This window comes from Puntigrus tetrazona, chromosome 16 (genome assembly GCF_018831695.1).
Source record: "Puntigrus tetrazona isolate hp1 chromosome 16, ASM1883169v1, whole genome shotgun sequence".
Taxonomy (NCBI): Eukaryota; Metazoa; Chordata; class Actinopteri; order Cypriniformes; family Cyprinidae; genus Puntigrus; species Puntigrus tetrazona.
This window is the reverse complement of record NC_056714.1, coordinates 9,615,529-9,632,931: the sequence shown is the minus strand read 5'-3', so window position 1 is coordinate 9,632,931 and position 17,403 is coordinate 9,615,529. Positions and strand designations below refer to the sequence as shown.

Here is a 17,403-nt window from a genome sequence, read left to right as displayed (position 1 = left end):
GCAGCTTTGACCAGGTTAACCCAAGAAATCAGAAAGACAATATCTCATTAGCACTATGCGTATATATTTGTTTGGTGTGTAAATCATTGTAGGTAACACTTTTTTAGGGTCTCTTAAGCAGTTGCCTATTAACATGCATATTTCTAAAATACTAGCCATTTATTAGTAGTTAATAGTGAATAAGTGTTCCCTATTCTAAAGTGTTACGTAACTTTTTAAAGATTTAGAACCTGGTTACATCAGCATAGTAATACAGGTTTAATAGCCGTATAATATATGGGTAATAAAAGAGCTTTAGCAGGAACCCATAACTATTATAACTATAAATCAGTCATCTTGTGCATTTGGTGTCAGGTTTTGGATATGATCCTAACTACACATAATGGTCTATGTTTGCGTAAGTTCTATACTTACAATCTAAACTGAATAGTAATCATTTCAGGAATGTGTGCAATAGTCTTTAAAGTTGATCATTAGGTGTCCTCTAAAAATGAAAAGACAGTGTTCTAAAACTACAATAAAACTAACATTTGACTGAGAACAAAGTTACATTAACTTAGCATATTATACATGTAATAACAATGTAATATATTGATATTAATAGTATATATTAAATAAAATTGTAAATATTTTAACAAGTACCCATAATTATCCTGTGCGTTTGGTGTCAAGTTATGGAGATAATGTTCTATGTATATGCAAGGATATAAACTTGCAATCTAATTATTTTTGGAATATCATAGACAGGAGACAATATATTAAGCTTTTATCCACATTGTACAGAAGGTATTCTAATAGTCTGTTCCTTCTCACAGTAAAATCCTGAAAGGTTTAGAGGTGCATCAACAATTTAAATCAGTTTTTCTTCTCCATCGATTTCTTCATCATCCCTAGTCACGAACTGAAACATTAATGGTGAATGTTGGAGGTTGTTATGATGTTCGTCACAGTTTGTCAGACATCTGGGATGCAGAATGGTTGTTCTTTTCAAAAGATGGCTTCAGCGTGCACATTATTGGATCAGAATATTCATTCTGTTCCCACCTGGAGGATATAAAACATACCAACCATCTGTCTGTGAACCTCTCTCAGAGAATTGTACAATATTTTAGTATTCCAGTTTCCTTGGTATCAGTACGAAAATCAACATTCAGAATCGACTTTGAATTCAACCCTAAATAGAAAATGAATAACCTTTCACAGAGTCTGATGTCTTTATTATAATGTTCCAAACTGTTCTAATAATCCCTCAAGAGAAAACCATTATAACTGTTTATTACAAATCATTGTTCATTTGCATTGTTGAGTCTAGACTCTCAAACACAAGTGGATGTTTATACACACATCATTTTGAGGAGTAGGTGGTCAAGTGTGCGAAACTGCAGAAAAAGACAAACCCACAACGAAAACCCACAGAACTGCTCTTTAAAATGAGACACAAAGCCTCATCGAGACTTGAAATGTATCGTTCTTTCCATTTATGACTCACAATTACATGCATTCAGTGACAATAGTATCTTGATGATGTAATGTTTTATTTAAATTGTTATAGAGTCAGGGTCTTTGTTTGCAATAAAATAAAAAGCTAATATATTTAAATGCTCAAAACTCGTCAAAGCAATCATTTATGGGACTCTTTAGTTTGGCGACCAATTATTAACAGTCTTTTTTTCCTCAACAACCTTTTACCGTGATGCTCATCAATAGTTAGTAGCCAACATGCTATTATGCATGCTAATTTAGTAACTTACATCTCACTTACCCCTTGTCCATAACTATATTGGGGAAAGTATATGTTATAGTATGTGTTCAATTGATTATAAGGATAGTAGCGTTCAATTGTTTGTGAGGATTCATCGGTTTTCATCCAAAACATCTCCAATTGTGTTCCAAAAACAAACAAAGCTTTTATAGGTTTGGAATGACGTGAGGGTAAGTGATTAATGATAAAATATTCATTTTGGGGTGGAAGCTTTTAAATGTGAAATATCGACCTAAAGGACTAAAGTAATCCAGTAATCGTTGTTTTATTTGGAACTTTTAAAACCTCTTATCTGGAATTGCAATGGCCAAGTCAGTTTTTTTGAAAGTGCTGTGAAACATTTGTCAGGCAAAAGGTAAACCCCAAGCTTAAAGGAGATATATGCTTGAGGCCAACTGTGTGAGCCGAGCTATAGGTACTGCATCTAACTGCATCCTGATGATGGACTCAGTGCTCTTAAAGACAGACTGAGCGGTTGCCTTAAGTCTTATAGAGAATTGTTGAGTTATTTTCTCATAGCAGGGTGTTTAGTGGGTGTTCAAAATTCAATGAGCAAAGGATCGGCAGGGTCGGACAAATTTATCCATCTCGGTCCCAGCTGAGTGCTTTCTCTTTCTCTTTTTTTTTTCTTTATTCTTTTTATTGTTATGTTCACTTTCTGTTCTGCTAGGATCTCACATATACTGCAGATGTAGTATAGCAACAAGAAAGCATTTACATCAGTTGCAAATATCTGACTTTTTTTTTTCACTTATGCAATCTTGAAACCTCTTCGGAACGTTATGTAAAGGGTTGATTAATTTCAAAAAATGAAAACTGTGCCAAAATGTGCTCATTTAGCTACAAACTCTTTATTACCAAGAATGCTTAACAGAATGTCTAAAGATATCTATATTTTTTCAATACAATGAAAGGGGATTGGGAGTGGAAAAATAAGCACAGAGCAATTATTACAGAACCACAAACAACATTAAATAAAGAAATTGCAAAAGAACAGCATTTAAAGAATTCTTATATAATTTTATTACATTACTACAGTAATTGTTTGTCCATTCTGTCCTGCTGTGACTATTAAGCTATTAAAATAAAATGATGCAATTTTCGCAAGGATATTTCAATAAAAACTTGTTGTAAACCTCAACTTTTCTGTTTTGAAGAAACTGAGCAATAAGGGTATATACACATATAATAAAGGCGTCTGCATCTTTGCACATACATTATAGCCTATCTCCTGGTGATACTTTCTACTTAGAAAGAGATACTGTAGTTATTGTAGTATAAATTCATACCAATAAGTTGGTTTTAAAAGGACTTATTCTTTGCATAAGCAAAGTATTACACTACTATAGTAAATGAATGTATGGTTCTCTGAAAATACATAATTTTGATAGTAGTACAAAAAAGAATATATATATATATATATATATATATATATATATATATATATATATATATATATATATATATATATATATATATAGAATTATATTAGGATGATTATATGAAATGTTTTGTGACTTAAAATGTACTTTAATATTGTAAACTACTCTAAAAAAATTTTTTTAATTTTAAGGAAACCTGCTTCAGCAGATATTGGAGTTTTCTCAGTGTATGTATCAATTAATAATAATTTGATATAGTTAAGATCTCTCGAGTTATATGAATGCTATTGCTGTCATGTTTTAGCATTATTTTTTATTCATTTATTTTTTACTTTGCATGTTTTTTTGTGGGTCGTGGAATGCATGTCTTATGTAAAATCTGGGTACTGAGAAAGAAAAAAATAGAAGCTCTGATACAGTGTCAAACTGTGCAGCGCACGTTAAAGACATCAGCATCCATAACATCAAAATGTGCATCCTGTGGTCCATGGCCACAGAGGGATGGACCCTTTACTGGTAGGGGGGAGGAAAGTCAGTTGTTGTGCATATTCGTAATTAAGATGCTCTGACCTCTGGAGATCCCTCAGTCCCCTTGAGTGACAATGTCACAATCTGTATCCTGTGAGAATACGCTGCTGCGCTCGCTTCTGCGTCAAGCTTGCGCAAATACACAACCTCATTCATACACACAGACAGTGGAATTGCGCCTGTCACTACGTGGGTCAAACAGAGCCAGCCCACTCAGAGCGCTATTTAAGGGCCTCTCTTGCACAGTGCAGTGAAGTTTCAGACACACACTTGTTCTGCAGTCAGCGTGTGTTCTCCATCTCTCTCTCTCTCCTCCTCTCTGCCAGAGTTTCACCTGAAGGTATGATCTCAATTTTTCTTTAATTTGAACGTGGAGTGTTGCGTACTCACAGCGTTGCATGCCTCTGTGTAAAATGACTGGGTTTTTTTAGATTGTTTTTGTTTTGTTTTTTTACAGTTGTGTACATTTTTTTTGTATATTTTAAATTCAACAAAGACGACATGAAGTGAGATATGCTAGTGATGCAGTTTCGACAAATTTTGACGGAATTGATTTTTTTTAACATCCCTCTGCCAAAAAATAAGAACAAATAAATACAATAAATTAATTAATACAAAAATTCGGAAAGAGAAAAACTGTTGTTAAGTCCAAATTTGGAACCTAGAGATCAAATCTGGCAAATGTTCTTTATGTAACATAGATTTGAGACTGAACAAAATGACACATTGCATCCCAATTAGTTTGTACATCTGGTGTTTAATTCAAACGTGTTCATATTTCTCTGTAACTGTGCTGCGTTTCATGTCTTGAATGGATGCAGGGAAATCTCACTCATCTTTCTTTAACATTTACTTTAACAAGATGTAAATATTAGCTGTATAATAATTAATAACACGACACGTTTTAGCAGTCTTTTTATTTATTTCAACGAAGGATCTTTTTTCATGGAATTTAGCATTTCGATATTATGTTTGGTTTATATGCATTAAGGTGCATTTTGCAAAAGCTCAAATGAATAAGATTCGAATGAAGCAATATTAAATCTCTAACATGCGTGTGTGTATTTTTAGCCATGAACGCTGGAATCTGTGTGTGTGTGCTGCTGGCTGCACTCTCCACCAGCAGTTGCCTTTCTCTCCCCGCACACTCAGAAGATGGGGGTCAGCCTGATCTCCGGACCATAGCGGAACACACACGCCACACCCGTGCAGCTCCCTCCAGTGGACAACTCAGCCTGCTGTCCAAAACAGAAGATGATGAAGAGCCCCGCAGCAGCTTGACTGAACTACTGGCTAGAATCATCTCCACCAAAGGTAGAATTGCATTAAACTCGTCCTTAATGCATCTTATACTATACACTAAATAAGCTATGAACGTAGCATATCAAATAGCATTTCAAAGAGCATTTCAATCTTCCTATTTGAGATTTCTATTGAACCTCTAGAGCAACAGGAATCATGATAATAATGCTTTCACTAGTGATTGATTTCTAGATTTATAAATAAATAAACAGACATTTAAGCAATTACCTGAGGTTCTGTGTTTAAATAAATAAATGAATTTGTCATTCTGCATCCATGCAGGAACATATCGCAGAAGCCCCTCTCCAAATAGCAGGTCCATGAGCAACAATCACAGAATAAAGGACAGAGATTACTTGGGATGGATGGATTTTGGTCGACGGAGCGCAGAGGAGTATGAATACTCCTCATAAGATATCTTCAACAAACCATGTTAATCAACCCGATTAGCCGATCATCTGTACAGAGTCACCCATTTTAATGTCAATCAAATCACGGTCTGAAAGCTCGGTCTGATGTAAATTTGTTTGTACAATGGAGATAATGCAATATATAAATATATGTTTCCATCTATATATATTTATTTTGCAGAAAAAAACACGAGTGAGAATGTAGTCTCAACTGCTTTTATTCTCATAACTCATGTATATTTTGTCCTCACTTTAGACATATCACAGGTGTCTACGAATAAATCATTGCCTTAACTCACTCATCCGAGGTCTCATGGCTATCGTAAATAATTGCGCACTTGAAATGAAGGGGAAAAAAAATGTGTTGTATAGAAATAAACACGTTTGACTGGTATAATGTGCATTTTGGACAACACTAACGATAGAAAAAAAATTGTAGATTAAGAAAAACTAAATCAACAGGCCTTTTCTCCATATTAGCTATTATTAGCATGTAGCTTTGGTTTATTATCTTAGCTAAATCCACCACAGCTCAGTGAAGCCATTTATGTGGTGCTGAGGGACCACGCTAACAGATTACAGTTAATGATCTTATTATGAAAGCTTTCTCTTATTTGCCCCCCGAAGCTGAATGGCTAGCATTACAGCACTAGCGCCACGAGTAGCCTTCAAATCCAATTCTCTTCCTCTCGCCTGAGGGACAGATTAGAGTTCAGGCAATAATACTCGATTATGCTGTATTCCGGAGAACGGGGTGAGAGACGGAGAGAAACACATGCAACGGTTAGACAGGGAGACGGCGCTCTGTGGTTTATTGCGCAAAACACTTGAGTTAGCACATAATGGATGAATCGTAGGCTGATGATTGCGAGCGAATGAAGGGCTACACCAAACAAAAAGAGCCATTATGCCACAGGTGTGCCTTAGTGAAAGAGATTTCATTCTGTTAGACAATATAAAGTGAACCAATAAATGCACGCTTACACACACAGTGCCAAACATGAAAAGGTTTGCAACCAGGGCAATTAAATGTGTTCTGGCAATGCAGATACGTTGTCTGAGCCAACTAGCCAATTCTCTTATTTCCCCCTTCTTCACACATAGACAAATGCATCTTTGAAGTGTTTTTCCCTGACGGACACTAAAGAGTTTGATTTCGCTTTATTGAACACAGGTAAGACAACTTTACGTCGTATAATGCAGAATGGTTGGTTAGCGACTAGACTGGCATTGTACCCAAATTTCCTGGATTATATAACAACACACAGTCATAACTACAACAAGACCTGACATAATTAATTTACAATTAACTTGCTCTTTTGAGACATTTACTTCAATTTAATTTAATCAATTACTGGCGTGATGGATAATCACAACTGTATGCAATGAAGTGATATATTATTTGGCAGAAATGGATTGTACACTAAAGTGTATTACCTAGGGTTAGTTCACCCAAAAATAAAAATTAGCCTCGAGGCATCCTAGGTGTATATGACTTTCGGTAACATTTTGGTAGTCCATTCTACTAACAGTAAGTAACTGCACATCCTGACTTTACTAGGTCAACATATTTATTTTTACCCTGGAACATCATTTTAATCCAAAAATGTTGTTTTGACCATATTTCTACACCTAAACCTAACCTTACCCATGAGTAATGCCAAATAATCAAATAATCTGAGGAAATTATAGACGACTGACACAGTGGTACAAGCACCAAACTCTGGTTGTAAACCTAAACTTCATAAAAACTATAAAATGGTTCTTCAAATCTGATTGGCTAATCACAATGTTGTTCCAGGGTCAACAAAGATAGTCAACAAAGTACAAACCAAGGATTATTAAAGAAAAATGACAAATGATTTTTAGACTGGTTTTTAGGCTGGAAACGTTGCTTACTTTGTTCCTTCACTGTCAGAAAAAAGTAAAAGTGAAGGTACAATTTTGTTCCTAGGGGAACAAAACATATAACTGTACCTTTAAAGGTACACAATTGGTCCTTAAGGTACACAAATATAGTCATGAAGGTCCAATCCAATGCAGTGGCGGGCCGTGCATTTCCCATCTAGGCCTTCTGTAGTGTCCTACAGCAACTAATGGAACTCTTAATACCATCATAATGATGCCACGGCTATAGAAACCATTAATATTACACAGAAATGTAGTATAACAGAGGCTTGCATCACAGACATGAAACATTAATGCGGTTAATAAAGCTACTGTAGAAACCCAGTTAATACAAGTCAACAGGTTGTAGCAGCACAACATCTCATTAACCTCCCAAATGACACTGTAAACAGCATAGACTGTACGAAACTTGAGAAACAATAATAATACCGAAAACAAATAACAGTGATGCTGTTTGCTAGCTTTGACTAGTACGCTCTTTAATCGTCCAATCAAAGGACAAGAAAATGTTGACATTATCGTAAGCCTGCAAGATGGCGCTGGGGCTGCCAACTTGAAATCTGATTGGTTAATGCAGCATTTTCACTGCCACTTAGGTGCTAGATAGGAAAAGGATCTGCCACCTGCAGTCGATTTTGATATTTTCAAATGGTCAGAGTTTTGAGAAAGCAGCAAACATGCAGGACTATAATGTGATAAGAGCTCGCTCAAGTAATGAGGAGCTTAACCATTCAGGGCTTTATAGGTAATTAATAAGATTTTAAAATCTATCCGATGTTTGATAGGGAGCCAGTGCAGTGTTGACAGAACCGGGCTAATATGATCATACTTCCTAGTTCTAGTAAGGACTCTAGCTGCTCGTGCCTTTGGACTAGCTTAAGTTTATCAAGCATGCAGAAAACTGCATTAGTATTACAATATTCTAACCTAGAGGTCATAAACCCATTAATTAATATTTCTGCATTAGACGTTAAAAGCATAGCTGGTAATTTAGATATTTTTTAAGATGGAAAAACACAGTTTTACAGATGCTGGAAACATGGTTTTCTAACTGATGATGAAGAATTAACAGAGCAGCCATCAAGTGTTAGACTGTGTTCTAGATTATTACATGTGGGGTTTTTGGGTCCAATTATTAGCACATTCGTTTTTTCAGAATTTAGCATTAAGAAGTTACTCATCATCCATTTTTTTATATCGACTATGCATACTGATAGATTCTTAATTTGGTGTGTATTTCAGGCTGCGCTGAAATATATAGCTGAATATCATCAGCATAGCAGTGAAAGCTAACACCATGCTTCCTGATAATATCTCCCAGAGGTAACATGTATAGGTTGAGAAGTAACTGTCTTAGCACTGAGCCTTGTGGAACTCCATATTTCACTTGTGAGCAATATGATGATGAATATAGTTTCTAGTATCTTTGACAGAAAAGGGAGATTAGAGATTGGTCTGTAATTTATCAAGTCTTTGGGTTCAAGATGTGGTTTCTTAATAAGAGGCTTAACTACAGCCAAGAGGCGTCTTGTGGTCCGTGAGGACCTGGAAAGGGTGCTGTGCCCCCTCAAGCCAGTGGTGCCACTCCTCCAAGGCAAGTTTAACTGCAAGCAGCTCTCTATCCCCCACATGGTAGTTGCGCTCGGCATCTGACAGTGGTGCCACTCCTCCAAGGCAAGTTTAACTGCAAGCAGCTCTCTATCCCCCACATGGTAGTTGCGCTCGGCATCTGACAGGAGGCGAGACATGAAGGCGCAAGGGTGTAATTTGCCATCCTCATCGTTTGTGACAGGATGGCCCCTACATCCAGGGGTGACGATGAACCCAAGAAACTGAGCCTGGGTAACATGAAATTCACACTTTTCTGGTCTTACGTAGATATGATTGTCAATGATTCTTTACCATGGTAAATGGGGGTCATGTGACAACATTAATTTAACAAGATATAGTCAGTAATTCAAATGATAATTACATTATAATTATAATAATTATCTGAATGTGTTTCTTTTGAATACAAAGTACAATCCATGTATTTATGATACTGTTTTTTATGGTGCTATCTATGCTTGACTCTGTTGATGACCATTTAATCAGGGATGTTTGTTTTGGACTATGTGCTTGTGCTTTGTACTATTTTGGAAGTCTTTGACAGAGTTGAACAACAATTTATCTATGTGTAGCATTATAATGATGTAAAATGGACACACTGAGCTGCAGCCGTGTTCATTTGAACCTAAACATTCTATTACTATTATGATGTCATGCAGTGGAACACAGTATAGTGTTGAAGTCTTTAGTTCTTGAGTCTTCTCATGAAGGCACATCTATAAAGAAATGGTAAACAACCCTGAACTTGCCTTTAAATTAAATACAGAAACTAATTTTTCAAATGTGTTACAATGGAATACACCATAAAATGTATGACAATGTATTTCTGAAATTGGTCTTCTATGTTTCTTCTTATGCTTGACTCTCCTCATCCACATGCCACTGTTTGAGTCTTTACCATGGTAAGGTAATTGTGGGTCACGTGCTAACATTTAATTAACAAGGTGCACGTACAATAAGTTACGTATTCGTTATAAAATGATACTAGAATGTGTTTCGTTTTAATAAACCATAAATTCTATGTATTTCTGATACTGGTCTTCTGTGTTTCTTCTTATTCTTGACTGTCTTCATCTACATGCCACTATTTGAGTCTTTTCTGTGGTAAATGTGAGTCACGTGACAATATTAATAGAACAAGGTATGGTCAATAGCTTAAATAATTAAAATATAAAATCTGGAATGCATTTCATTGGAATAATCCATAAAATCAATGTATTTCTGATACTGGTCTTGTATGTTTCTTCCTATTCTGACCCTCTTTATCTACATGCCGCTGTTTGAGTCTTTACCATGGTAAATGCTGGTCATGTGACAGCATTAATATAACAAGGTATGTAATCATTCAAATGATAATTACATTTAAAAAAATTAATGTATCTCAATTGAATGCACCATAAAATCTGTGTATGTCTGATACTGGTCTTCTATGTTTCTTCTTATGGGCTAGTCGCGGGTCAAAACACCGCTCATCCGTTCCGATCAGAACATCAAACAGGTTCTTCCCACTCAGTGACGCACCCACTGAGAAACCTGATCAAAGTGCCCTAGTAATTGGCGATTCTATTGTACGGAACGTGAAAATAGAGACACCAGCCACCATAGTCCAATGCTTACCGGGAGCCAGAGCGTCTGACATCTTGTCAAATTTAAAAGTGCTGGCTAATGCTAAACGTAAATTTCGTAAGATTGTTATTCACGTCGGCGCTAATGATGTTCGACTTCGCCAGTCGGAGATCACTAAAAATAATATTAAAGAGGTGTGTGAATTTGCAAGCACGATGTCGGACAATGTAATATGCTCTGGTCCCCTCCCTGCTTACCGGGTGATGAGATTCACAGCAGATTGCTGGGTCTCAATGGCTGGATGTCTAAGTGGTGCCCGCAGAACAACATAGGCTTTATAGACAATTGGATGAGTTTCTGGGGCAGACCTGACCTGTTGAAAAGAGATGGTCTTCACCCTCTTGGGGTGGTGCCGCTCTTCTATCTAGAAATATGGCATATAGTCTTATAGCTCCAACATGACCAACTAGTGCCCAGGTCAGGAAGCAGACAGACCGGCTAAACCGACCGTCTGCTAGCTGCCTCACGTCACAGAAGGCAGTTAATTCTCAGCACATAGAGACTCTTTCACCTAGATATCACACTATAGAGACTGTGTCTGTTCCCGAATTAGAATATGCAGAGAACGTCCAAACCTAATCAAAAGCAATAATTTAATTAATGTCCAACAAATTAAAACTACCTATAATTCAAATAAGCAAACGATAAAACTTGGCTCGCTAAATATTAGATCACTTTCCACAAAAGCACTTTATGTATATGATTTGATCAATGATCAGAAGCTAGATTTGCTTTGTTTGACAGAAACCTGGCTAAAACCAGATGATTATATTACTCTAAATGAATCTACCCCCAAAATTATTTCTATAAAAATGAGCCACGTTTAAAAGGTAGAGGGGAGGTGTTGCTACAATTTATAACAATATTCTTAGTACTTCTCAGAGGGCAGGCTTTAAGTATAACTCATTTGAAGTTTTGGTGCTGCATATAACATTATCTACAGAATCATGTGCTAGTGATAAATCTTCTGTCATGTTTGTACTGGCTACTGTATACAGGCCACCAGGGCACAGCACAGATTTCATCAAAGAATTTGCTGATTTTCTAACTGAGTTAGTACTGGCCGCAGATAAAGTCTTAATTGTTGGCGATTTTAATATCCATGTTGATAATGAAAAGACTCATTAGGATCAGCTTTCTTAGACATTTTAAACTCCATTGGGGTTAGACAACACGTCTCTGGACCTACTCATTGTCAAAATCATACTCTAGATCTAATACTGTCACATGGAATAGATGTTAAAATGGTTGAAGTACTGCAGCAAAGTGATGACATTTCAGATCACTATCTAGTCTTGTGTGAACTCTGTATAGTTAAACCTGTAAACTCTGCACCTTATTGCAAGTATGGTAGAACCATCACTTCCACCACAAAAGAAAGCTTTCTAAATAACCTTCCTGACTTATCTCAATTCCTTAGTTCATCCAATACGATGCAAAAACTTGATGATGTAACAGAAACTATGCACTCTCTTTTTCTAGCACTTTAGATACAGAAACTATAATCCACGAATGATCATAACTTTATGAGACGTGAAACAGTTGCTCCTTTGCACTTAAAAAGATAAAAGAAAACAATCTGACTCCATGGTATAATGACAACACACGCACCCTAAAGAGAGCAGCCCGGAAAATGGAGCGCAGGTGGAGAAAAACCAAATTAGAAGTATTTCGTATTGCCTGGCGGGAGAGTATGCTGTCATACAGAAAAGCATTAAAAATAGCAAGATCTGATTATTTTTCATCCCTTTTAGAAGAAAACAAACACAACCCCGGTATTTATTCAGTACAGTGACTAAATTAACAAAAAATAAAGCATCAGCAGGTGCTAATATGCCCCAAGAGTATAGCTGCAATGAGTTCATGAATTTCTTTACTTCTAAGATTGATACCATCAGAGATAAAATTGTAACTATGCAGCCGTCAACTACAGTTTCACATCAGATAATGAGCTTTAGATCCCCTAAGGAAAAATTACACTCTTTCTCTATTATAGGAGAAGAAGACTTGTACAAACTTGTTAAATCATCTAAACCAGCAACATGTATGTTAGACCCTATTCCATCTAAACTATTAAAAGATCTGCTTCCAGAAGTCATAGATCCTATTTTGAACATTATTAATTCATCATTGTCATTAGGATATGTTCCCAAAACCTTTAAACTGGCTGTAGTTAAACCTATCATTAAGAAACCACATCTTGATCCCAAAGACTTAGTAAATTACAGACCAATCTCTAATCTCCCTGTTCTGTCAAATATACTAGAAAAGGTAGTATCCTCACAACTGTATTCCTTTTTAGAAAAAAATGGTGTCTGTGAGGATTTCCAATCAGGTTTTAGACCGTACCATAGTACTGAGACTGCTCTCATTAGAGTTACTAATGACCTGCTTCTATCATCTGATCGTGGTTTTATCTCGTTATTAGTGCTATTAGATCTTAGCGCAGCATTCGATACTATCGATCACAACATTCTCTTGGATAGACTAGAAAACTATGTTGGCATTAGAGGAAGCGCCTTAGCATGGTTTACATCATATCTATCTGACCGCTATCAGTTTGTGGCATTAAATGAGGAGGTATCATATCGATCAAAAGTGAAATATGGAGTTCCTCAAGGCTCAGTGCTAGGACCGTTACTTTTCAACCTTTACATGTTACCTCTGGGAGATATTATCAGGAGTCATGGTGTTAGCTTTCACTGCTATGCTGATGATACTCAGCTCTATATTTCAGCGCAGCCTGGTGATACACACCAAATTGAGAATCTAACAGAATGCATAGTCGATATAAAAAGCTGGATGATGAGTAACTTCTTAATGTTAAATTCTGAAAAAACAGAGGTGCTAATAATTGGACCTAAAAACCCCACATATAATAATCTAGAACACAGCCTATCACTTGATGGCTGCTCTGTTAAATCTTCATCATCAGTTAGGAACCTAGGTGTGCTGTTTGACCGCAATCTTTCCTTTGAAAATCATGTTTCTAGCATCTGTAAAACTGCGTTTTTCCATCTTAAAAATATATCTAAATTACGACCTATGCTTTCAACCTCTAATGCAGAAATATTAATTCATGCGTTTATGACCTCAAGGTTAGATTATTGCAATGCTTTATTGGGTGGTTGTTCTGCACGCTTAATAAACAAACTTCAGCTAGTCCAAAACGCAGCAGCCAGAGTCCTTACTAGAACTAGGAAGTATGATCACATTAGCCCAGTTCTGTCAACACTGCACTGGCTCCCTATCAAACATCGAATAGATTTTAAAATCCTATTAATTACCTATAAAGCCCTGAATGGTTTAACTCCTCAATACTTGAGCGAGCTCTTATCACATTATAGTCCTGCACGTCCGCTAAGTTCTCAAAACTCTGGCCATTTGATAATACCTAGAATATCAAAATCAACTGCGGGTGGCAGATCATTTTCCTATCTAGCACCTAAACTCTGGAACAATCTCCCTAACTCTGTTCGGGAAGCAGACACACTCTGCCAGTTTAAATCTAGATTAAAGACACATCTTTTTAACTTAGCCTACACATAACACACCAACACACCTTTTATTATTCAAATCCGTTAAAGGATTTTTAGGCTGCATTACTTAGATTTGCTGGAACCGGGAACACTACTCCTAAAATACGATGTACTTGTGACATCGTAAAAAGAATGGCATCTACGCTAATATTAGTCCTGTTTCTTTCTCAATCTGTTTTCACAGTTTGTATCCAGACTAGATGGTGGATCAGCACCCAGAGATTATGTTCATCAGAGACCAGAAAACCTAGATGCGCCCGTCGACAGATCACCAGATCCTGATGCACACACACACACGCACACACTAAGTCATTTACACTATCTGACACAGCTGCGTTTAAAATTGAACTGGAGGTTAAGTGCTGGGCGGCCGGTCAGAGGAGAACTGACCCCAACTGAGTCTGGTTTCTCCCAAGGTTTTTTTTCTCCATTCTATATGCATGGGGTTTTGTTTCCTTGCCGCTGTCGCCTCTGGCTTGCTTGGTTGGGGACACTTAACTTCTAGTGACTATCGTTGAATTGACTACAGAGACCGTCTCTGCATTTAATAAGAAATTGGTCACTCTCGTCACTATATATCCCTGTCATTATACTGTACAGTGCTTTGATGCAACCTGTGTTGTTAAAAGCGCTATATAAATAAAAATGATTGATTGATTGATTGATTGATTATGCTTGACTCTCCTCGTCTAAACGCCACTGTTTGAGTCTTTACCATGGTAAGGTAATTGTGGGTCACGTGCCAACATTTAGTTAACAAGGTACGTACAATAAGTTAAGTATTCGTTGTAAAATGAAACTAGAATGTCTTTCGTTGGAATAAACCATAAAACCCATGTATTTCTGATACTGGTCTTGTATGCTTCTTCCTATTCTGACTCTCTTTATCTACATACCACTGTTTGAGTCTTTACCATGGTAAATGCCGGTCATGCGACAGCATTAATATAACAAGATATGGTCACTAATACAAATAACAAATTAAAATATAAAATCTGAATTTGTTTCTTTTGAATACAGTGTACAATCAATGTCAGTGTACAATCATAATGTATTTATGATACTGTTTTTTATGGTGCTATCTATGCTTGACTCTGTTGATGACCATTTAATCAGGGATGTTTGATCATCTGCTGCAGCACATCTACAACAAGCGGTGCTGTACCAGGGCCAGGAAGATCGTGGAAGACCTCAGCCATCCCAACAATGGACTCTTTTCTCTGCTGCGTTCAGGAAAGCGCTTTCGTTCCCTGAAGGCAAACACAGAGAGAATGAGGAGGAGCTTCTTCCCGCAGGCCATTCGGAGTCTGAACCAGGGAACACCCAGTACCTAATCACCGGGATTCCCATGTTTACCCCTCTCCCCCAGATACTCGCCACTTAGATTTGGACATTTGCACAGCCACTTTACATTTATATTCTATACTTTATTTTATTATTTTATTTTTTATATTCTACTTTGCACACTTCTTTTTTTATACATATTTTTTATATTTTATATATACATTTAAATTTTGTTTTCTATTTTGATGCTGGACGGTTGTAAAGAACATTTCACTACATGTCGTACCATGTATGTGTCACGGTCTGAGGAGAGATGAGGCAGGCAGGCAGGAAAACACTAGCAACGTTTTAATGAAACTTAAGATGGGCTTTACGCCGAGCATACATCAGCTCAAAACCAGGAAGAAACAAAAACAAATACGGATAGTCCGTATCAGCAGGGGTGATCACAGGGAGAACGAGTTCGGGAACGCAGACAGAAGTATGGGAGCGTAACTTCAATCCCAGCCGAGGAAAGACTGGGTTTCCGGAGTATATAAGGAGGTGAGTTAATTACTAACAGGTGTGGTGAACAGGTGGCTAGAATTCTGGGGATGATGAGCGGGTGATTGGCGTGGGAGACGGTGATCTGGTGGGTGTGTTTGTGACACTACCCCCCCCTCTACGGGTGCCTCCTGGCGCCCGCGAACGGCGACGGGGACGGCCACGGGGACGTGGAGCTGGGCATTCTGGATGGGCCCGGTGGAAGTCTTGGAGTGTCGGGTCCAAGATGTCATCGCGGTTTACCCACGACCGCTCCTCAGGGCCGAATCCCTCCCAGTCCACTAGGTACTGGAGGCGGTTGCCCCGTCGCCGAGAGCCAAGGATTTCCTGGACCCGGTAGACGTTCTCGGTGGGTTCGATCTCGGGAGGTGGGGGTAGTTCGCGTCTGTGGAGGGAGGAAGAACAGGATTAGTGAATTTTTTCAGGAGTGAAACATGGAAGGAGGGTGAGATACGATATTGACGTGGTAGTTGGAGCCGGTAGGTGACAGGGGTGATCTGCCGGACCACGGGAAAAGGACCAATGTACCGGGGACTCAGCTTTTTACAGGGCAGGCGAAGACGGATGTCTCGGGTGGAGAGCCAAACCAATTCTCCCGGCTGGTAGATGGGGTTAGGTGACCGACGGACATCCGCCTGGTGTTGATGGCGTCGCACTGCCTGTTGAAGCTGGACATGGGCTGAGTCCCACACCCTCTCGCTCTCCCGGAACCAGTAGTCTACCGCCGGAACCGAAGAGGGCTCACCCGACCAGGGGAACAGAGGAGGTTGGTAGCCCAGCACGCATTGGAATGGGGTGAGCCCGGTGGTGATCTGGCGGAGTGAGTTCTGGGCATACTCGGCCCAGGGCAGGTACTGGTTCCAGCTATTCTGGTTCTGGTGGCAGTAAGCGCGCAGGTATCGGGCAAGCTCCTGGACCTTACGTTCCGTCTGGCCATTTGCCTGGGGATGGTACCCGGAGGTGAGGCTGACTGTCACCCCCAGTAGACGGAAGAACTCTCGCCAGACCCGTGATGTGAATTGCGGGCCCCGGTCCGATACCATGTCTTCGGGTAGTCCGAAGTTTCGGAAGACGTTGTCGAAGAGAGCCAGAGCGGTGTCCAGAGCTGTGGGAATACCAGGTAAAGGGACAAATTTACACATTTTAGAGAACCGGTCTACTATTATTAATACAGCTGTGTGGCCGTCAGAGGGAGGTAGATCGGTGGCAAAATCAATTCCGATGTGGGACCAGGGCCGCTCGGGTATGGGGAGAGGTTGGAGCTTGCCTGCCGGGAGCCGACGAGGTGTGGAGGTTACAGCACAGACTGGGCAGGAGCGGACATACCTAGCAACATCTTGTGTCATCCGCGGCCACCAGAACCTTTGGGAGAGAATAGAGAGGGTTCGGTACCTGCCAGGATGCCCGGTTCCCGGAGAGGTGTGTGCGGAGTCCAGGAGGGCGAGGCGCAGGCGAGATGGTACATATAGGTGGCCCTCCGGACCTCCCGGCGGAGCGGGTTCCTCGCGGCT

General features: G+C 38.8%; 1 protein-coding gene across 1 annotated transcript; it reads left to right on the top strand.

Annotated features, from left to right (window-relative positions):
• The first annotated feature begins 3,885 nt into the window (after nucleotides 1-3,885).
• ccka (cholecystokinin a) lies at nucleotides 3,886-5,686 on the top strand. Its single transcript, XM_043261436.1, has 3 exons — nucleotides 3,886-4,012; nucleotides 4,744-4,986; nucleotides 5,257-5,686. The coding sequence occupies exons 2-3, from the start codon at nucleotides 4,746-4,748 to the stop codon at nucleotides 5,385-5,387; spliced, it is 372 nt and encodes a 123-aa protein (XP_043117371.1). The 5' UTR covers nucleotides 3,886-4,012; nucleotides 4,744-4,745; the 3' UTR covers nucleotides 5,388-5,686.
• The last annotated feature ends 11,717 nt before the right edge of the window (nucleotides 5,687-17,403 follow it).